Here is a 24096-nt window from a genome sequence, read left to right as displayed (position 1 = left end):
AAACGTACGTTCACTCCGCTGGACGAGCGTCTCGCAGTAATGCGCACCAAAGCGAGATTCTTCAGCCTTTCGCTCATTCGCGCTCAACCCCGACAGTGGAGAAGGAGGATGCGGGCAGAGATTCCTTCTAAGAGTTTTTATACCGTTCTTATGAGCGCTGTTTCCACATTCAGCCTGCACAACGAAATATCCGGTATTGAACAGAGGCTGATCGACTTCGCCAGGACTCAAAACATGGTAGTCTGCAGTCCGTATCTGTCTCCTGATCGAAAAACCACGAAACCAAATCGGATGCATACCCTATTTACTCATTCATAGTGAATATATAGACCATATCAAAATTACCTTGGAACAAAGTTGGAAAATAGTGAATGCCGAAATACGAAAAAAGTTATATTTGCGCAAATAGAAGATATTCCAATAAGTGATAGACTCTTGAACGAACATGTAATGAATATGGCTGGCATGCCTCAGGTCCCACATGTGTGGCTTATCAGCAGCGCTCGAAAACGCATAAAGGGTGGGCAGAGCCAAGTAGGTGCGATTTTTGATGGACTGTCTTTCAGTAGTAATATAAGTCACCTTACGAGGAAAGTTTGACTATAATTAAAATGGATATTGATACAAGGGTGTAGGTGGAGCGTCTTTCGTGGTATAGACTTTCTGTGCTCTCTGCTTTCTGTTAGCAAAAATTGTAGAAAATATCCCAAGAATTTCGATGTGTAGATACGTCCAAATGATATGGCAACAAAATTGCCACAAACATTCTGAAAGATCAGCACAATGTCAGAGAAATGGGGCGAAGTGTTAAGCGCACCGGACCAACTTACAGGTGTCAAACAACAAACTTCGTTGAATTCAATTTAAATTCAACTCTGTATCACACCAATCAAACAGCTAGAGGTGAAAGAAAAAGCCAAGTAAAAAAAATGTAATGAAGTTAGCTAAACATATAAATACGTGTGATCTGCTTGTATTGATACGTACGTACTTTTCAATGGCCAACAGCTAATAGTTACTCATACGCACCGTTATACCGTAGAGAATCAATTTCACATCGCCACCCTCTTACTTTGCTGCTAATATTGGCACTAATTAAAAATACCAAAAGTTTTAAACCAAACATACAAAAGTTAGACCAGACGCTCCCTTCACCTGCCCTCTACCTTCGCCACATAAACCGTCGTCAAAATGGCTGCTGATGGCGCTGATGAATTTAAAACTAACTTTGAAGGGGAAATTGAAGTATACTTAGTTATGTACGAGTGTGCATAGTGATTCCGTGTTTTTGTCCTCCACTACCATGTTAATTACAGGGAATGTCGACACAAAACAAAAGAAAAAATACAAAAACAGAAAAAAAAATTAAATAAAAAATTCTGAGAAGTTTTAGAAAATATGGAAAATGCAGGGAAGCCTTAACGTTGGTAAGCAAGCCGGATGCCGTCTACAGGCTGGTGTAAGCAACGGAAACCGACTATGTTAATGGGACAATTTTTTTAGTCCAATGGTGGTTAAGTGCTTGGAGTTGACACAGGTATTGAATAACACTTGCTGGCATTTTTTCCCTCGGAGGGTAATTATAAAAGGTTTACCTCTTTAGCTGAATGTTACTTAGACTAGTTTCTCATTGCATTTGAAGGTTTAAAATTGTGTAAGGCTAGATCAAATGATGATTAACTATCGCGCAAAGTACTTCCATATTTCTTTAATAAGCCGGAGTAGTCTGTCGATGGGCCGAGAATGTAATTTGTCCTTTCTATTTTATTCCCATTCGACTCGCAAATGGCGCTACTTTAATCTGAGCGTGTAATGCATTGACTTCCTCTTCTACACAGCAGATTCATATTGAATTTTTTCTGCTAAATTAAAGGGTCTTCCAAATAATTGTTCATTTTAAACGGTCGGCAGCTAGTGCAGTCCTAAGGTTTGCTAATCTATTTCATCTTAAAGAAAGCAATCTCACAGGGCATGTAAGAAATCTGGGTTCAATCTTGAACTCTCCGTGCCTAACGGTCTATGCCAAGATGGAAAGAAAACTAGAATTCTGCACAAATTTCAAGGTGGTCATCTGAGATCACTCAGCGTCGAGAAATAATGAAATATATTTCAAACACGACGCGCAGGTCTGATTTACTGATGGGTTCAAGATGGATGACGGCTGTGTCAGGGCTGGAATTGTCGGATCACACTTCAAGAAGGCAATTGCAATGGGAAAAACGACTTCCATTTTTCTGGCTTAGGTCCACGCTTTAGAGTTATGTGCTAGATAATGTCTTCGTCGAGACACGCGTGGTGCCAATATCAACATTCTCTCTGACTGTCAAGTAGCTCTTAAATCGCTAGATAGCTTCTCATTCCAATCAGGGTTGATCTGGGAATGTTTTAAAATCCTCGAAATTCTAGCATCAAGCAACTTTGTTACTCTGATGTGGGTACCGGGAAATGAGGGGCTCGAAGGGAATGAAATTGCGGACACTTTAGAGAAAAAGGATGTGGGAGTATACAGGTATACGCGTAAATAACAGCTTCAAAAGTGCCTTTCTACGTGAGCGGGAACAATGAGGCTCAATCGAGTACAGGAGAGCCCAAACGGGCATGCGGCAATCAAAAATACTCGTTGATCCAGAGCGTATAAAGGTAGAGGCAATCCTTTACCTCAGTAGAAATGACATAAAACTTTACACTGAACTATTAACAGGACAACTTAATTGGAACATGAAAAAGACAGGTGCGGTAGAAAATGATTCTTGAAGAGGCACAAGAAACAACAGAAAATGTTCTATGTGACTGCCCACCAGTAGCACGACGCAGAGTAAATTACATACGAAGGGGGGTTATAGATCGAAAACTCCAACTCCAACAATTAAGCCTACAGCAATTTTAAGAATTATTATTAGCCTAAGCTGTATGAATAGTCTACATAGCTGCACCATAAATCGTTTCAGGTCGCCGTGCACAAATGTCCATTTATAATTATATTAATACGAGGGGTGCCTTTTATATGTCGGGATTAGAGAACAAAAACAAATTTTAATCATCGAAAATCACTTTATTGTTTTTCAAAATATTCTCCATGAAGATCTATACACTTTTGCATTCGTTTGAACCAATTGTCGAAGCACAAGGTACCTCCAAAACATGCATTCTGAATGCCGCAACCGCTTCTTCAGGTGTCGAAAAACGTTGACCTCTCAGTTTGTTTTTTACGTACGGGAATAAAAAGAAGTCATTCGGTGCCAAGTCAGGACTATAAGGCGGATGACCCATTAATTCGATGTTTTGGGTGCTCAAACATGCGGTTGTTTGAGCCGATGTGTGAGAGCTCGCATTGTCCCGGTGAAGAGTGATCCGTCTTTGGCGATTGGTTTTCTTAATTTCTTGGAAGACAACTGCAAACAAATGGTTGTGTACCACTCAGAATTTACTGTTCTGCGTTGTTCTAGTGGTACGGTTGCGACATGTCCAGTTTTTCCGAAAAAAACAGGTGACCATTTGCTTGGAAATGCTTCGTGCGCGAACAACTTTTGTTGGATTTGGCTCATCTTGAAACCCCATACATTCGACTGCTGTTTACTTTCGGGCTTATACGCGTAAATCCATGATTCATCACCTGTCACGATGTCATAGACGTGTTTCGAAGCCCCGCGATCGTATTTTTTGAGCATTTCCTTCGACCAATCGACACGAGCCTTTTTTTGAGCGATTGACAAATTGTGTGGGATCCAACGCGAACAAATTTTTTTTGACAGTCAAATGTTTATGCAATATTGAATGTATGCTGGTCCCACTAATGCCTAAGATTGTCTCAATCGCACGATAGGTCACATGATGATCTTGTAATATCAGTTCGCGCACAGCATCAATGGTTTTCGGAACAACAACTGATTTTGGACGACCTTCACGAAATTCGTCTTGGAGTGAACTACGACCACGATTGAATTCACCATACCATCGATAAACACTGGTCCTTGATGGAGCTTCATCGCCAAAAAATGAATTAAGTTCATCCATGCAATGTTGCTGAGTTAATCCACGTCGAAAGTTGTAAAAAATAAATCGCACGAAAATGTTCACGATTTAATTCCATTTTTGGACCGAGATGAGTCTTTTAAGTTACTGTAAACAACACAAATAGCGCTGGTATTTCAAAACGTTCTGAGTACGTAAAAGTCAAAAAATGTCAAACTTTGCGATACAGCTGTCAGTTGCCAGATTGCAACACCAGTGTTGCCAAATCCCGACATATAAAAGGCACCCCTTACGAGTCGTAACAATTAAATGTAAAAAATGACATAACTTAACAGTAACAGTCAATTCAATAATGCCTAATTGTTGAGAATGTGGAGATATTGATTTTGAAGGCTGTTCAGTAACACTTTGCGCCACAGCAGCAATATTCTCAACAGAACTCCAGTTTTTGGTCTGCCAGTTTTTGGTCTATCCTCGACAGAACCAGTTTCTTGAAATTTTTTCACCAGCCTTTGAAATTTCGACTCATTCAAACGATTATTTCCATGAAAAAAGTCAAGAATTTGTGTTTATTGAAGATCGACCATTTCCATATGAAGTTTCAACAATTTTAACGCGTTGTTCTATCGTTGTGCAGTATAGGATTCACTGCTGACAATTGGTTTGGCTACCGTTTTCTTTTCAGTTTCAAGATTTTGCGTGTAGCATTTAATTGACTTACACCTATTGAGTTTTGCTTACTTTTCTGCTTAAAATGATTTCACTTAGAATTATATTTTATGTATGTAAATTTGAAGCTAAGTGAGGATTAATGAGGAAAGTATATACTTATACTCAGCTCCAAAAGGAACTAAAGTTTGCAGCGAGTATTCGCTGCTAATGCGATGCTTCGTATCGAGATTAATATGCTCAATAAATTTGTTTAACACCTTGGGTGCGGATTTATTTGAGAAAATATTTTTGGGTTGCTTGGAGTAGTATGTAATAGCAGTACATTTCACGTAAGAATTCATTTATTTCTGAAATGTTAGTGGCATATGTAGTATTAAGACGTAATTAGAAATAAAATAAAAATAAATTAATGAAAACAAAACACGTCTACCGCTCCGAGAGCAAACAAACATGACGTGTCTCAGACGTGAAATGTACCATTGCACAGCAGCCTCTACTGAAATTCTGCGTGGAATATTTTTGTGGAATATTGAAATCTTATATCCACCCTACAAACTCAAACTTTTCACTTATTTTTTTTTTTTAATATAAATAAGTCTCACAAAGTCTCACACAGGTAAGAAATATTGGGTTAAAGTATTCTACAGAAATATTCGCCGTTAAATTTTATTATAGAGATTAATTGTTAAGCAGTGTTATGAGAGTATTTATATTTTCTAGTAAAATTTAGAGAAACTTGAGACAAATTAGGGAACATTTAAAACTTGAAGTTTACGGACAAAACGGCAGGCGAATCTATTGAAAGTGAATTGAATAAAACTTCAGATGTGTTTTTTTTAGTCGTATTAGCTTGCGGCTTGCCAAAATGAAATGTTTGCCTACATTTATGTCCAAATATGTGGGTTTGTTGATGTGAAAAGTAATTTTTAATAAAAAAAAAATAAAATTGCAAGCATCTTTTGAAACGGGTATTGACTTTTTTTGCTAAATTATAATTAACCTATATAAACTAAAATATTATATAAACTTTCGATAAAACGCGGAATATGCTACATAAAAGGCATCGAAAAGAATTAGTTCGACATCGAGAATATATCCGACGGCGGCTGCAGAAGTGACAAAAGGTTTCTGATATCTAGCTTGGTGAGCTCAGTTCCTCTTCATGCAGCTGACATAGCCGTTGAAAACAAACATAGTGAAAAGAATTCAGAAGGTGTAGCCAACATGCGACTGTTAACTGGCTTTCACCGAATTTGAAGGAATCAAGTAAGTTGTTCACGTCATTTGGGATTGAGATTGTGTTGCTGTTATAACAAAAAATGAACGAAGCCTCTACTCATATTACGCGTTGCTGTCTAAACAATGACTAATTGGGGGAGCGCAGGAATACATGTGAAATGAGCGCGCAGAATTTTGCTGCCGAATTCCTGTTGCCGTGGCAGCCAAAGTTACTCTCACAATTTTGCTTCGGATGGCCAAACCTTGTAATTTATCATTCGTGGAAAATAAAGACTTACGAACGCATTTTTGCTATTCCTATCATTTGATGCTTCGTGCCACAGGTGGTTTCGAATCCAACTTATTCGGCCGCTTCGGGTGGTACTAGTGACTTAGAAGTAAAGCTACAAGTGGGTATCTACACTTGCATGTGCTGGAGAATATTTGGAGGAGTTGATCCGAATGATTTCGGTTTTAGCTTGGTAAATATCGATAACTTGCATAAGACTCTAAAATTTATGAACTTACAGAATACATATCATCCCTCTACTTCATTTGATTAGGGGCAATAAGTTTTATGGGAGATAATGGTCAACCGTATTTAGTCTAGTAGCACAAGGTTTTCTGATAATTCAAGTGAAGACTGTACTTTGCTCGAAAATAAACATGCAGGAAATTAACTAATAATTTTGTGGATTTCCTTCGGTGTCAAAGCTATCGCTGGTCTGCCTTTGTAATTCTTACGTTTGGACTTCGATCAACCTCGGTTTGTCCTTTTTCGCAATCTGTTAAAACTTTCTGATTTCCCATTTCCCAAACAAATGAAGGCTTAAGAAATCCTATCCCTTTTCACTGTTTTAATGCACAAATAATGTGGGCAAACTGAGTGTCTCTATTCAAGTCAACCAATAAATTAAGCACAACTGCTGAAGTTTTACTGCTGCGAAATGCCGTTAGATCGAAAATATTTTGATTTATTTTCGAGCAAAGTACAATCTTCTGTACATTCTGTCCGTTTGTGTCGATAAAAATGCGTACCTCTAATCAAAGGGACCGGAATGTACCTATTTTTATTCCGTGAAAGAAGTGCACCGCTGCAGCTAAGAAACTCGTAAGCTTTTTCAATATTCACTGATAATCTCTGGTTTCCTTAATGTTGAAAAAACAGTTTCCTGAATAGCACTTCCTGAAGGCACTGCAACTTTAACTTTCGATGCAGTCCCATGCTGCAAAACTTTTGCTATTATCTTCAATCAACACTTTTATCGCACTACAAAAATCAATGACATAATTCCCCAGTAATTTTTTGTTAAGCTCATTTAAAATAAGTAACAAAGTTATATAACCGAAAGATCTTTTAACTAAGTGAGAAATACTTCAGAACTTTGTCAATACCTTTTGCAACGACAAATTCAATTCAAAGAGAAATACGTAGTTATATGAAAATGCTTGAAAGAAAGCTTATTGCGGTTTATCCAAGTGCCCTCAAATAACTTTTTCTGTAGTTGGGTGCACACATATACACTTACATATACATGTATGTGTGGCAATTGTGCATGGGTTGGATGCAGCAAAGGGAGATGTTTGAGCTGCCGCTCTAGAACTGCTGTCAAAATATCGAACTTCGACCAACAATCGCCATCGAAAAACGATACAACCGCTTGTGCATACATGCGCCTCACACAAACACACCTACACACACACACTTACTTCTTGTTAGTGACACCTCACGAACAGCTGTAAGTACAAAGTAGCAACTGTAACAAACTGTAACAAGAGACGAGAGACGAGAGCGCAAAAGCCAAAAGTTTTTGTGTTGCCGTATTGCCTACGTAGCAAAGTTGGGAAAATTGTTGTTGACAAGCATTTAATTTGTTTACGACACACAAATGTCATTGACACATAAAATTTTATTTCGACTTTGCTTCTTCTTCTTCTTTTGCGTTGTATTCTCCCACCGGTTGGCTCGAGCACCTTTCCATTTTGTTTCTTTCGTTTTTTTTGGTTTTTTTGCATGTCTCCATTTATAGACTTTTACACTTTTTGTTCAATCTTTGTATACTTCCCCACCCACACTCCGTTATTGTTATTGATGTCACCTCGCGATAAAAGCATTGCAAGGAAAATAACAATAAAATAACTACAACAACTACATAAACAAGCCAAATGTCACAGTTTTGCAATTTGTCACAATCGAATTGTCGCTTCGACGAGTCGTCGAGTTTGTTACTGTTCGCCATAATTGGCAAAACTTTTACTATGTCCTTTCCGTTTATGTGTAGCACAAATATATTTGGATGAATCCTTTTATGTGTACCCGCCGAGGTGTATGTGGATGTGTGAGAAAAGAGTAGCCAATTTTTTTTTTATTTACAATAGCAACACACATATCTATGTCTGTATGTTGTATGTGTGAATATTTACATGCGTCCACTCTTAAGCACCTAATTGGATAAGACTTGGTATAAAAACTGTTTCAGAAACTATAACTTTCCACGGAGGTGATTCAATTATCAGCAGTCTCTGGCTATTTCTTTGACCGTTGGCTTGGCGATAACAACTTTTTGCAACTTTAAATTCTAAGAAGCTGTTGAAATATTGGAAAGGTAGAAAAAATTAAAGGATGAAAATTCTAAACGATTTGAAAAATTGGAATGGAATCTGTGATTAAAAAAAGGCACAGCAAATATTTGTACGTACGTAAGTCCAAAAGCTACTTAAAGAATTTGGATTCTATTTCCTTTTATAACTGGCATTTATAGGGAAAGGATCAGAAAGGTACTAAAACGTCACACTGCAGAGCTAGTATTTTTAAAAATGATATGTATTGGGTTCGCAACTAAGTTCTCGCTGTTTTTTTTTGCCAGGACAAGTTGACAACACTCTCCACCTCCTTCTTGTTCCTCATCCATTTCAGCAACTACTACGGAAGTTATTTGAGGGGAACTACATACGTTTCCAATGCGTTTGCAGTAAGCGGTGCCCGCTGATGATACCAACCAGTGTACTAATGGAAGACCGATCTAGACTTGCTCGTTATCTCACAAGTGGGACCATTTACTGTTAGCTTGCGAGACGTGGACGGACCTGGTTCAGAGCTTGCTTCAGAATAAATGGATGCCCACATATTGGGTAGAATTGACATTACTTAAGAATTGATATTTTTTAAGCTAGATCACAGCCAACTAAGAAAAAACTGAATGTAAACCCAGTTATGAAAGATTATCTAATAAAATTTTAAGCGCCACTTTATCGAACGCTTTTGAAAAGTTAACATAACTGTGGACCCACCTGTAAGGCAGCGTTCGCATAGAGAAAGTATTGTTCAAGTAACACGTAACTTGTGGAATAGGGGAATAGGAGGAAGGGGAGAGGCACTAAGTTGCTCGTTCTCGAGCAACTCACTTTGTGTTTTCATACTGCTGAATGTTGTTGTTGGCTGTAGCCCTGTTGAACGACATGAACAATACCAAAAGAGAACTCGCATAGTTGAAGCAACAAAAGCTTCTCTGAACACAGTCTAATGAAACCGGACTAATATGGTGATATGATATTTTTAGTTGTAAAATACATATTTCCTTCGTGAATATTTTTAAAAAATTTAGATGCTGACCAGATCTTTAAAATTGGTCTGTAATTTTGTGCTTTATTATAATTCTGTATTGTAATTACATTCATTGAAACATTTATTTAAATTGAAAAAGTATTTTGGTTTTCTTATCATTTCGGTTTTTGTGTCAAAAGCATATAATTATGGTTATTTTTAATCATTATTTGTAATCATGGCCTATTATTGACTCCTGTGTCATAGAAAAATGAGTCACTTATTACACTATACGGCAAAATCAACTTTTTTCTGGGTATTGAACCAAACCAATTTTTTTTATAGTTTGAATCATAAGTAAAATAAAAAGTTATTTCTCCGCTTTTCGAAGTTTGCCCTCGATTTCGAGATATGAGCCTTCGAAGTTCGAAATAGGCGCTTTAGTAAAAATTATTTTAAATTAATATTTGTTGGCAATTACAAACGGAAAACTGGGATTGTGATCTACTTATTCCATATATTTAAATAGAATATCACTTTTTTCGCACAACATTTTATTACAGTTGCTATTATTGGGTTAAAGATCAGATCTGCGAAAAATTGAAAACCTTCACAAAAATTTAAGGAAATTCAAAAAATGATCATCACATTTTTCTAATTTTTTTCAGAATGAAATTTGAGAATTTGAGTGCATATTCGAAAGTCTTTTATATGGAAGAAAGACATCGAGTGAAAAAATGTCAAAAATCAATGCGATTTTTGAGACACTTCCAAATTCCACTTTATTATACTAAAGGGAAAACGGTTTGTAAAACTGCATAGAGTTTTAAGATTTTTAAAAACATTAGTCAAATATTTATCTCTGATATATTGAAACATTTATATACAAAAATATTTCAATTATTATATTTGAAAAAAAAAAATTGAAAATAATTATGCTACTTACGCTTTGAAATCCATGCAAACCTTTAACATAAGTCTTTCACACTTCCAGTTACAAGCGTTTATTTCTCCAAATTAATTTTTACTATGTGCCACCCTGTCGGAGGGTTTATAATTTTTGCCAATGGCATCGTACGTCAATCATATTTGACATTTGTGAAAAAGACAGCTGCAGTATACAAACCGACAAGCAACGGAGCGCGTAAAGGTCAAAATAAAGATTTCCATCACTCAAAATCATGTGTGTTTTTAGTAAGCAAGTTATTTAAAAAAATAAAATGGGATGATTAATTTTGTCCAACCTTGTATTTGATGGCATTTAAGTTAAGACAGATTTTAGAATCAATAATCGTTTTTTTGCCGTGAACTGTATGCCCTCTATGAATGGTTCGTGCTATTCCGCCGTTGATATCTAGAAATGAGGCAACAATTACAAAAAAAAAAATGGCAGTTGGCATTTACGGCTAGTCCTAATACCAAGTGCTGGGTGGAAACAATAATGCTGCCTAATACTGCTAATGCTTAGTACCATCAGCTTTGCCGTTAGCGCACGATATTATCAGCGTAACTTCATTACCGAAGTTTGATCAACAATACACGCGCCATTTTAACATGGCGGCGGTTGAAGCCATGCTTCCTACAGTAATGCCCATCCGTTTCTTTAGTTAGGTAAATTGTTCGCATATTTTTTCACTTATTTTCTGGCTTGCTGTTGTTGTTCGGCTTTCATTTCATTACATTCCTTTTTTTTCAAAACATTAGTTGCGTTTTTCCACCGTTTCTGTTAATGCTTTTTATATCAACTATTTTTTTGTATTGCTTTAAAATGAAAGTTTAATGTTGTTAAACTTTTCTCATTAAAACGTGCGAAACGCTGTTGGTCAGCGATAGAAAAGTGAACGAGTGCAAAAACATTGGGAGAGACCTGATGCGATGGAGTGATGTAACAAATGGGGCAGTACGAGTAGGCAATGATTGTAAATTCTCTGCACACACACAGACGCACACATACATTTATATACTCAATGAGTTGGGTAAATCTGTATATATGAAATAATTAACACCGATTGATGATCGGTTGATAAAATTAAAGGAGCAGACGAAAGAGAAGACCAGTATTTTAATGCTAAACGAAAGTAAGAAAACTTTTCGCATTGTTTGGTTGCAAAATACTTTTAATTCTACTGAGAGAATACAGCGTGAAATGTGCAGTGAAAAGTATTTGTTGACTTCCTGTATCCGGTGTGGTTATTGTGGAATATTTTAAGGGAAGATTCTCAAACTGCGGTGAAGTTTTTTGTAGTGATTGTACAAAGTTTTTAAAAAATCTTGTTGGGGAGCTTCTACTTTGGTAGCATTAATGCAAAGTTATCTGAGTAAATACCAAGCCAGCTTTGGACGGCATTTGTTACCTTGCAGTGATGGGTTTTTCGATCGATCAGTCACAAGTTTGAATTTTGAAACGCCTACAACATTTCATTAATTGTCATAATTATAAATTCCTAAGCAAAGAATATGCGAATACTGCCCTTGTAGCCGAACGAGCTGGTACGTAACTACCAGTGCATAACTGCCGTGTTCGGAAACCCGGTCATGAAACAACAATTAATAGAAAACTTTTTTTGTAATAGCGGCCGCCGCTCAGCAGACAATGGCAAAACGCCAGAAAAAAGCTCCTGACATGAAAAGAAGCTCCTTATAAAAACATTTACAATTCGAATGTGGCATAAAGCTGTAGCTATCTCCATTTGTAGAAAAACATCCAGACGCACACCAGAAATAGAAGGAGGAGTTTGGCCAAATACCAAAAATATTCTTCATGGTTTTGTTGAAATCCATCAGCTGGTTAATATCTTCTTCCTATTCTTGATTGGCGAGTTAATCCTTTAAGCAATTTTGGCGCACCCGCTATTTATTTTTCGTGCTTACCGGAGCATGTTGGGTTCACCAAGATCTTTCTCCACTTGATCTTTCCAACTCAAGGCAGGCCTCCCTCTTCCTCTGCTACAATTAGCTGTTATTGCATCGAATAATTTTAGAATCATTAATATTAAGTCTGCTCCATTTGCTTACGCAGCAAAGAAGTGAGCGCCAAGATGCCCAAGTCTTAGCGCCGTGAGAGCAAGACAGCTGAAGAGAAGTTTTTTACATGATTCCATCTACTCCTCCAAATAGCATACACATCTAGCGGACACTGCCCCTATAAAGGCACCTACAAAGTGTATTCAAGCGCTCGTTCCCTCGTTCCACTGGTAGCCAGAAGCACCTCACAACTTTGTAAGCTGATATGCTTGGCCACAAATCGCTGAGGTATTGCAAAACCCACATTTCCAGGAGCAGATTGCCAATCTTCTCATTTCGCGGAAAAACCTTCCCACGTGACCCATCCCAGCTTGCACATCTACCCAATAATTTCCTACAACACTGGATACCTGCCTAATTTCAACTTGTCTACTTTCAATGAATTCGGGCCATCCATGAATAGGCTCAATATGCTCAACCCCCGCACCGAAACAGGGTGGGTATTGAGCATGCAGCGCAATCCTCTTAATCTGATTGCGGCACATGCAGCGGCAATTTTGTCTGCGACGTCCACTGGTACACATTTAGCATTACGTTGAGCGCTGTGGTCGGAGAGGTCGAAGCGGCCAACTAATTCAATGCCCAATGAAGGCAGATCTTTGAACTATCTTTAGCTTCATAGCCAGCTTCGTTTTCTCCGGCGAGTTCCACCAGACAGGGACTCCATAAAACAGAATTACCCTTATTAGTATTTGTGTTATATAACCAAAATATGGATCTGGTTGTGAGGCTTCATCTTTTGTCAATGGCGCCTCCGCATTCACGTAGGGTGTCTGTTGCCGTTCTAACCTCCTCTGCTATGTTGGACTCCCACGTTAGCGTGAAGTCAAGGATTAATCTCGCTTAGATATTATACTCGTATAATAACTCTGTATTGTTATTGCTTTAGAAAATGAATGAAATTACTTTCGAAAAGGTGATCAGAAATGCTCATTTTTCATACCTCTCTCTACCTTTAATCTTTTATTCACATATTTGGATATCCAGTCGATTGAGACATTTCTACTGTTTAAATCAAATGTCACCTATTTAATAGAGTCTTCGCAACCATGTGCCTACATATACTTATATTATTTATATACACACATACATAATAATAATGCAAATAAATGCATTAACATATAATTAACTTTCAACAGCATAAAATCTACTCTCTGCTCATACATGATATACAATAAATATTGGTAAGTACGAGTATATGAACAAAAATTTACTATCGCCAGGTACTTACAATTCAAGTGCCCAATCAAGGAATTTATGGAGGCCATTTTCCAGTGGTTTCGTCTGGAACCAATTCGTGTGGAATGGCATCATGTAGGGTGCTTTGTTCTGTTCATAGTAGCGTGTGAAGTCCTCTTGCAGCCAAGCGAATACCTCATCCTCATCCAAATTGTGAAGCACACATTGATCCAGATAGGGACAGTGACCGCCTTCATAACCTTCGACATAGTGAGTGTTGAGCGGCACCTCCCAAACTCCAGGGAAGCTCTTCGATGGGCACGTGCCACTCTTGCATTCGTGTGAGATTTTATAGTCGAGCGTGTATGGCCAGATGGGTACACTGACTGGTGGCACTGTGATCGAACTGTCATAGATATAGCCGAAGTCTTCGATAACCTGTGTAGCCAGCATAGAAGCGCCAAATGCAGCCATAGATATGTGTGTGCGTGTGTTTGTTGATGTATGTTCGAACATAGTTTGTGGTTATGTCATGAAAATAAAAAGAAATAGAAGTAAAAATTGAAAAAGGGTGTGTTGTAATGGAATTGAATTTGCACACACACACACATTGACGCTGTGCAGTTTGTGTGTGTTTAAAACAAAAGAGACAAAAGTTGTTATACATTGCATATAATAATACTAAAAATGTTAAACGTGGGTGTTAATGCAGTAGAAAAACAAGCACACCAAGCGTGAAACAAGAATAAATGTGACCATGAACATGAAAATGGCTCTCGTGCACTTGTCTGCTTATATACTTGTATATGAATGTGTTATTTGACAGCAGTATAGTTGCTGTTATGGTTATTTTTATTGTTGTTACCAGTTTAATGGCCCTGTTTACAGGTAATTGGTTGTATGGGCAAAATGCTCGAAACTGTTCAAGTGCAACAATTTCAAGTGCAGGCACTGATTTCACCACTCACCAATCCACCCCTCGCCCCTAACTGTACTGTGGTTTAGTGTATTTTATTTATTTAATTTTGTTGAGGTTGGCATGGGGAAGTGCATATTGCAGTGCACTGAGTTGGAAAGTTGATTGCAATTACTGCATATGGAACTTAATTCAATTGCAAGCATTTGGCGTAAATATGTATGTGGTACTCAGCAAATCAAGGCTTTATAATATTCCTATTTTCATGAAATTCCTTCAGAGTTTAGTTTCGAGGTGCGAGAGCCTGTAGCGAACAAGAAATTGTATTAAACCTTTGCGGCCGTATAAAATTTAGACTTGGGTGTCGTACTGGTCGGAATTAATTTCCATTGAAAGAGCAGTGATGCATAACATATAAAATATTATTAAGGATAAACAAGATTTATTAATTCTTTAAATAAATACAGCATAAAATTATTATGGTTCCTTGCTGCGGTGCCTGAGGGTGGACATACGACCGGAATGGTAAAAAAGCTTTGGTGGCTGAGAGTAGTCATACGTACGCAAAGGGTTAATAATCGGCTTATAAACCGATTTGTAGAATCCAAATTTTTGTATATATATTAAGTAAAGGGTGCTTTTATATAGCTATATTACTTGTTTTCCACTACAAAAACACAAATAACTCAATGTTCACTTTATCAGCTGAGTTTTCGTTAATTTAAAAATATAAGTAACGGGTGCATTTTTTGAGCTACAGAATTTGTTTTCCAATTAAACAAAAATAATTTAGTGTCCGCCTTATAAGTATCTAAGTTTAAATATAAAAATAACGGGTGTTTATATTTAAACTACTGAATTTACTTTTCAGTTCAGAACAAATAATTCAATGTTCACCTAATAGTCTGATCTGTAGTATCTAAATTTAAATATATGCCCATATACATATGTAAGTAACGGGTGTTTTTTAGAGCTACGGAATTTGTTTTCCAATAAGCCACAACTAACCTAATGTGCGCCTTACTAGCTGATCTTTAGTATCTAAATTTAAATATAAAAGTAATGGGTGTATTTTTAGAGCTAAATAATATGTTTTCTAATACAAAAGGAATAACTCAGTTTTCACCTTCTTAGTCGATCTGAAGTATCTAAGTTTTAAAGCACATACAAGTAACGGGTGCTCTTTTAGAGATACTGAATTTGATTTCCAATAAAATGCTCGCCTTATAAGCTGATCTTTAGTATCTAAATTGAAATATATGTATGCACGTTTATGCAAATAACGGGTGATTTTTTAGAGCAGGTGCTTTCTCCAATAAAAATGAGTAACTTAATGTTCGCGTTATAGGCTGATCTTACATAAGTTCAAATATACATATAAGTAACGGGTGTATCTTTAGAGCTTCATAATTCTTTTTTGTTTTTCAAACAATACTTATGTTAATGAGATAACCATTTTTTTATTTTATTACTTCATATTTTCCAAAGTATTTACATAATGCTTATCAATTACTTCAATCTATGACCTCTACATCCTATGGAGCTGATATCACAGCTGCTTTTTTCTGTGCACAAGAGCCAAAATCTGTTGGGCAACTGGCTTGATAGCCATGCCATGCCTAAAGTTTCAGGCATCTAAAAAAAATTGATATTTTGCAGCTCGATATCCAGCAATCCTATCTGCTGCATCCAGACAAACGTGAAGCCTAACAAATTCTTAATAATGAAAACAAGCCTCTACCTACAATCCTCTTCCGCATGCGAAGAGGCAATGAAATGTTGAAGTTAACCCATTGACTTTTATATAATCCATCGATTTTTATATGCCAATCATGGGATCCTGTTCGTGGTACTGCTTAATATAGGTTTACTAGCCGTCATGCCTCATAAAGCAATCCTTGGTAAGATCGGGAGAGACCTGGAAGAAAACCTCTGGTATTCGTGGTTTATATCATTCCATACAGTAAACACTAAAAACTTTGCCTGTGCCAGACGGCATCTTGTGCTGCACAGAAATGATAACGCAGATATATAAAGGTATAATGGATAAAATTGCTCACCAATCAAAAAAAAAACTTATTCACCCCAACACACCTTACTCCCAAATAATATGCTTGACCACAAACACAAAATAAAGTTCTTTGCTGCTATTCCACCGAGGTGCGTATGGAAGGACGATGAAAATATGAACAAATTTGCACATCCTCATATCCAATTTGTATCAATGAAAATTTTCAGTAAGTTGTCAATGGCTTTATTTTTTGTAACTACTTGGTGTACATTCATAAAAGATATGTGTGCATACATGAGATATGCACAAACATGCGCCCCACATGACCCCTGTAGGGAAAGCAGAATCATTGAAATACTAATGGTTTGTGAGCTTAAAAGGGTGTGATAGTGCTGAAAGTTTTTCGAGTTGGAAATAGAAGAAATATGTCCTTCAAGTACAAATAAAGGCATCATTCAAGCCAACGCTTAAGCACCTTACTTCCCAAAAATCATTTACTCTATGCCGTTGAAATGGTTGCGCTGGATTAGATGGTAGATGGCTCTTTTGCACTCGGGAAGAAGTAAGAGGGATATTTAACCGAATATGGACTTTGAAGTATGGATGAGAAAACACTGCCTGCTAGCGAGATAATACCGCTTGCGCCTACTATCCAAGTCTGCTAGTTAATCAGTCTTACTTAAAAAGTAAAAGCTAAGACTTTTGAATTTTATTAGCCTCGCGAAAGCTGAGGAAACACATACATATATACATATATATACACCGATTTCCCCTCATCATCTTCCAGCAACTTTCGCAAAAGGGACTTGAGGTTCTTGTGGGTAGGAAGGGATCTGCTTGGACTAAATCTAGAAGTTCCTAATAAATTTGGAGTGGCTATAGTCTTCACCACTCCGCTGAACCCGTATGGCTTCATGCGTGACTACCTTTCGGAAGTACGTGTGCTCTGCTCATGCCCCGCACATGAAACATCAAAATGATAGAACAAGTTTTTTCTAATAGCGGTCGCCCCTCGGTAACAATGGCAACTTGGAGTAAGAGTAACAGATACGAGGATTCAATTAGGTTGAAATGGAAATCATTTTGATTTTTCGATATGAATGCCCATTTGGTCTTAAACGATGCTAAAAAGTCTTATCGCCATCGGCGTGAAACTTTGGACGCATTAAAATTCCAATCACCTTGCATCATCTTCCCTCCTACAAGTTTTCTTATGTGGAGAGAGGTTCCGCGTAAGCACCAGACTCATCGTTGTGTAGACCCTATGTTGTGCAGATATTTTAAGTTACACTTAACTGTAAGTCCTTTCTGAAGATTTTCTTTTATGATTAATGTTAATAATTATTATGCAAAGATGGCTAGCTGAAAGATCCTAGGGACCTCGGACCAGTAAAAGTACATCATCCTCAGGCAGCTCATATCCAACCTTGAATGCTCTCCAAGCATAGTTCAAAGGTGAGAGATAAGATGTCTAAGTAGACTTAGCGCCACCAAATTAATGCAGCTGAGAAATACAGGCGTTTGCTTTTTGAACCACCTATTTTTTTGAGAATGGTAACTCAAATGACATGTCAAATACGTTCATAATTTACTTAAAGGTTTGATATTTACGAAATGGGACGCTATACGCTTGAACAAAATTGGAAAATATTGAAAACTTATTTCCAAAGTGGTGAGTCTTCTACTCAAACTGTGAGAAATTTGAAAACAAAATCCAAAAAAAAAGATTTGCCAACAAGACAGTTTGTGGATCAATTTGTTAATCGCGTTCGTGAAAGTAGATCCTTAATGGATAAAACAACACGTGAACGTGCTCTTACAGTGCGTACACCCGAAAACATTGCTGCTGTAGCCGAAAATGTGCGTGAATATCCAACAACCTCAACCCGTCATCGTTCTCAAGAATTGAACATTTCACGCACTTCTTTGAGGAGAATTTTGCATAAAGACCTCTGTATGAAGGCTTATAAAGTTCAATTGGTGCAAGAACTGAAGCCTAATGACCATCCAATGCGTTTTCGGTTCGCTCAATGTGCAGAAAATCGTTTGACCGAAGATGAGAATTTTTACCGAAAAATCATTTTTTCTGATGAAGCTCATTTTCATATCGGTTTAAGCCCGTTGGACTATTTTTTGTGGGGTGCCGTTAAGGACAAATGCTATGCGAACCATCCAGAGACGATTGATGCCCAAACAATCGAAAATGTGCTTAAAAATTGGGTTGATCAAATGGCCTACTGTAAAGCCAGTCGTGGCAGTCATTTCGACGATATTATTTTTCATTCATAAATGACAATGTTCAATCTTCAAAATAAAATCAAAAGTATGAAAAAATATTGATTAGTTTTTTTTTATAGCCGATTCTAAAAGCAAATTTTACCTGGCCCACCCTATAGATGCTGATATGATTTCAGCTCTCATTCCCCATGCAGAAGAGAGCAGAAGGGACTATTGGACAGGGTCCGGTTAAGGCTCAGGATCCGGTTAATGCTCAGTGACCTACGATAGGGATTTTTATGCTTTTTCCAGATATAATTTTTATGAAAATATTTTTTCTTAGTACTGAAAACAGCTGAAAGTTTTAAAAGGCTTATTTGTAACTGCAGCGGTTTTAAAATGTTATACTAAACTTTACTCGTCAAATACTTTTGTCAACTTATGAAAACTTTTAGTACAATGCTTTCGATTAATCGAATTGATGGAGAGCTTCCGCACAGTTAAAAATTATCTAAAAAATACCTCTGCGCCTCATCGCTACTCGATTTCCTCACAGGTTTGATAAAACATAACATTCGGCTTAATGCTATTTCTGGGTGAAAATAGTTGTTGACAAGTAACTGTTGAACAATGTTACCGGAACACTTAAAAATCCATTTGATGCAATTCTCTAATGCAACAACAAAACATTTGTGTTTCTTCTAATATCCGCCTCACCCGTTATACGGAGGGGCTCCCGTGGGCTACCAGTGGCACAATCCAATGGATATTCTAGTACTAGTAGCTGTGAACCAATATATTTGCATTATTACATATGCAAGCACATGCATACTTATACACTTAAACATACATTTATGTAGACACATGCACTTTGAAAATCTTCAATATTCATTTCCAGTTTGAATTTCATGTCATTTCAAACAATGTTCGAAGTACATACAAGCCTATGCATGTTCAAAGCTAAAACAACAAAAAGTGCTAGTGAAAAAATCCACAAAAAAAGGGTGAATGGATATTGTGCGCATAAGGAAATTGGAATATTTTACTAGAAAATAATGTTCGAGAGCATAATTTTTTCATGTTGGCCAGTTTGTCAGGCTATTAGGGCACACCGATGGAGCCGATAGAGGCTTGACGAGTGCTGAATCGATGTGCATACATACTTATAGATACTTGTATTTGTAGTGGGTTGCCTTGGTTGTAGACAACTGTGCTTAGCACTGCTACCTATCACATTGTGTCATATCATATGGTGTTAGAAAGGTGACATTTTAAGCTTCATTTAACCGAAAAAAAATTAAATTCGGAGAAGTTGAAAAAAAGTTATAGCTGTTCAAAAATGAGTGAAAATAATGAAGAAATTCGCTATATTTTGAAGTTTTTGTATAGAAAAGGGAAGAATGCCACGCAAGCCACCAATGAAATTTGTGAAGTTTACGGAGACGATGCTGTATCAGTTCGTGTAGCACAACAATGGTTCGCTCGCTTCCGTTCTGGAAATTTCGATGTGAAAGATGCACCTCGCTCCAGTCGACCTATCGTTTAAAAAGTCGATGAAATTATGGAAAAGATTGACCAGGACCGTTACATAAGCTGCCATGACATCGCCAAGGCACTAAACATTGATCATCAAACGGTTTTGAACCATTTAAAAAAGGCTGGTTACAAAAAGAAACTCGATGTTTGGGTACCACATGAATTGTCTGTGAAAAATTTAATGGACCGAATTAACATCTGCGATTCTTTGCTGAAACGAAATGAAATCGAACCATTTCTGAAGCGAATGGTAACAGGAGACGAAAAGTGGATCAAATACGACAATAATGTGCGAAAAAGATCATATTGCAAGGGTGGTGAAGCTCAACAAATGGTCGCAAAGCCAGGATTGACGCCTCGAAAGGTTATGCTGTGTGTTTGGTGGGATTGGAAAGGAATCATCCACTATGAGCTGCTCCAGCCTGCTCAAACGATTAATTCTACACTTTACTGTCAACAACTGATGAGATTGAAGCAAGCAATCGAAAAAAAACGGCCAGAACTGATCAGCAGAAACGGCGTCGTCTTCCATCAGGACAACGCTAGGCCACACACATCTTTGATGACTCGGCAAAAACTAGGAGAGCTTGACTGGGAAGCTTTGATGCATCCACTATTTAGCCCTGACCGTGCACCATCGGCCTACTATTTGTTTCGGTCAATGCAGAACTCCCTTAATGGAGGAAAGTCGGCTTCAAGAGAAGCCTGTGAAAATTACTTGTCGCAGTTTTTCGCCGAGAAACCACAAAAGTTTTACACTGATGGAATAATGTCTCTAGAAGAAAAATAGCAAAAGGTGGTCGACCAAAATGGTACATATTTGGTTTAATAAAGCTCATTATAAATATAAAAAAAATGAGTTGAAGTTTGATTAGAAATACGAAAAGACTTTTTCGACTACCAATAAATATATTATAAAAATCACATCTTTAAATACTGTTAAAAAAGAATTACTGAGCTATTAGAGGAGAGAATATTAATTGGGACAAGTCAGATTATGGGCTAACAAGTCTTGGTTGCTTTACCACGATAATATAAAACCTCCTACATGAAGTCGTGTAAACGACAAATCGATCGCAAGCAAAACTAACACCGTTCCCCAGGCTCCGTATTCATTTTTCTCGTGACTTTTTTCAATTCCCTCTACTAAAGTTATCACGTTTCGATAAAATGTTTCTACCGAGTGAGGCGAGAAAGACGAAAGGAGCTGCAGATTCTTGTCCTACGAAATCTGTCCCTAAAGTGTCCGGCAATGAAAAGCGGCCCCCGCTCGCGTTACGCCATGTCATCGTTCTTTGAAGTAGCGCCCAATTGATTGAAAAATATTTCCGAACAGCCTTTCTGCGTTTGGTAGTAGTCTGGAAACTTTTTTTCAGTGGGGTCTCCTGGTTATATTAACCTATACTTTGCCCTCGAATGGGTTCACTCTGAGTGGAATTTTTGATCATTGGGACTGCCTGAACTCGTAGCGAACAACATCAGTCATGGATACTTTAAGGTTTGCGAAATATTGTTTAAGAAGCTAGTCATTTAAGAATGTGAATTGAGGCACCTCGCTGAAAACTGCGGTACCAAGTGAGCTCGTGAAGTTTCGCAGTTAACTCTCTTGCCAGGCGTGAAGGTATGAAAGAAGGTCGGTGACTTTTGGCGCAAACTTCGTATATATTGAGTGCCAATTTCCTCCCCTGCCCCTTACAACTTAATACGAGTATGGTGAAAATGACTTTGTTGCTGAACGCGTAAAGTAACTTACAAAATTGCGAACCGCGCTGTGTACACGCAATCAGTTTTGCCACAAATGTATGCCACTATGTAATGTAAGTGTATGTGCGTGCGAGTTCGTGCGATTGCTTACCTTGTATTGGGTATTGCGACCGGGTTTCAAGAATGGCGCTCGCATACCAACTACATCGTTGACGGATACATTGGCGAATCGCTTCAGTATTTCACGCATGCCAATCATTTCGCCAACCCATTCCTCGTAGCCTTTGTCTTGCAGTCCCAGTTGTTGGGAGATACTTTCAGTGGCGAATTCGTGTCCAGCATAGCCGAGATGTTGAATTTGTTGATAGTTGCTGATGAAGAGAAATATTGATTAAAATTTAAAAATAAAATCGAAAATACGAAAATTTTAGAAGTAGGATTATTGAGCGAGTAATCAGCAACAGTAGCCAAAGTAGTACAATATTTTGCTACATTTGCAAATATTTCCATGAAAATGTCTAAAGAAATAATGAAAACAAAGATACTTATTATGAGAAAGTTGCAATGCTTTCGAATATTAGAATTATACAGAATTACTTCGGATTCTTTTTTTCCAGAATTTTTTTACTCCGGTGCATGCAACATTAAGGTGGCTCGGTATGAGAAATAAACTTGAGAGCAAAAGTGTATAAAGAAGTATGAGTCAACTAATTTTCAAATTATGAATTTTTTTTTATAAAAATTATGAATCGTCTAAAGTCGAAATTAGCTTGAATAAAATGGAATTCCTTAGAAAAATTCAAAGTACCAAAATTTTAAAATTTGATTGATCTGCCAAGGAGTCAGAACTTTACGCTTCATCTTGAAATATGTAATGTAGGCGCCAGGACTTGGATGTTGGAATAAGTCTGATGTTGGAATAAGTCTTTCCGCATCATTTTTCGGAGTAAGAATGCCTGTCTGATAGTGCAAAATGAAAGACTGCTATTTTAAAATCAGATCAAGAGTTCGTAAGCAATGAAAGGCTTTTGTGAACAGCGTCTGACATCAGCGCTCGGTAGATCTACGGGGCGTAAGGCTAATTCGGAGAAAAATAGATGTTTTAGGAATTTTGATTGACGATGCAGATAGCGTTAAATTACTCAGTAAATTTGCATATCATAATGCAGGGATATTTAACAAAATTTTCATTAAAAATATTGCGAACTTGACGCACGAGTGCTTTTAATCACGGACTGCCCTTCCGGCAAGATGCGTTTTCATAGTCCCCCACACATTTTCAATGGGGTTGGCGTCTGCGGACTGGGCAGGGCAGTCCAATACTGTGACGCCATTTTCTTGTTTTGTTGTTTCTCAATGTGTTTTTCAGAGAGCAGTGGTTTTGATGATGTGGTACGGTAGGATATGTACGCCTTCTTCAGTCGACGTTCGATGGCGTTGATACTCACATCTATTTCCTTTTTAGCAAAAACTGATTGTGCTTGGCGTAGTCACAAAGAAGGGTCCTGATTAAAAAGTTGGACGATCACTTCATCCAGCTTTTTTGTCGTCACTCGCTTCAAGCCGCGCTCGGAAAAATCATCAACATTTTTATACACCTTATACCGCTGATTCGACATCACAACAAACTTTTTTGATTTTGTCATTACTTTTGCAGCCGCGGCGTAAGATAATTTTGGCCTTTTCGAATGCGTGCATAAAAATACCGCCTCGAAACGCTTCGTGTACTTCGCAATCATTTTTGTTTGGTTTCACTGGCGTCGCATTGGAGTTAGCGGGCCCCAAATTCAGCACACAACCAGCTATCATAGGTTGCCTTGCCTTCTCACATTAGCTCGCTCTCGAACGGATGTTTGGAAGCTACTCACAGGATACTTGGCAGAAGCCTGGAAGTTGTGAGCTGCTTGGATCGTATGCAGAAGAATCGTCCTGACCACGTCCACCCACCTGCGTGGACTTCCACACATGGAACCATCCTGGAACCTAGCTAATCATAGTCGCGAACGATCTGAATATTCACGGAAATATATCAAATATGTAGAGTAGAATGGCCCACGCTGCCACGATAGTCGCCTCCACTTTACCGGAACGACTCGGATTTAT

The 24096-nt window shown here is 37.7% G+C and overlaps 1 protein-coding gene across 1 annotated transcript in view; it reads right to left on the bottom strand.

Annotated features, from left to right (window-relative positions):
* Positions 1-24096, bottom strand: part of LOC129239286 (chitin deacetylase 1) — a 132877-nt gene that overhangs the window by 2378 nt on the left and 106403 nt on the right. Inside the window, exons 6-7 of the mRNA XM_054874678.1 lie at positions 22145-22364; positions 13662-14047 (exon numbers count right to left, since the gene is read on the bottom strand). Of these exons, the coding sequence (XP_054730653.1) occupies positions 13662-14047; positions 22145-22364 (606 nt within the window). The remainder of the gene's footprint in view (positions 1-13661; positions 14048-22144; positions 22365-24096) is intronic.

This window comes from Anastrepha obliqua, chromosome 2, assembly GCF_027943255.1.
Source record: "Anastrepha obliqua isolate idAnaObli1 chromosome 2, idAnaObli1_1.0, whole genome shotgun sequence".
In the NCBI taxonomy this organism is placed as follows: Eukaryota; Metazoa; Arthropoda; class Insecta; order Diptera; family Tephritidae; genus Anastrepha; species Anastrepha obliqua.
The sequence above is the reverse complement of the archived record's forward strand: the minus strand, read 5'-3'. Positions and strand labels throughout refer to the sequence as shown.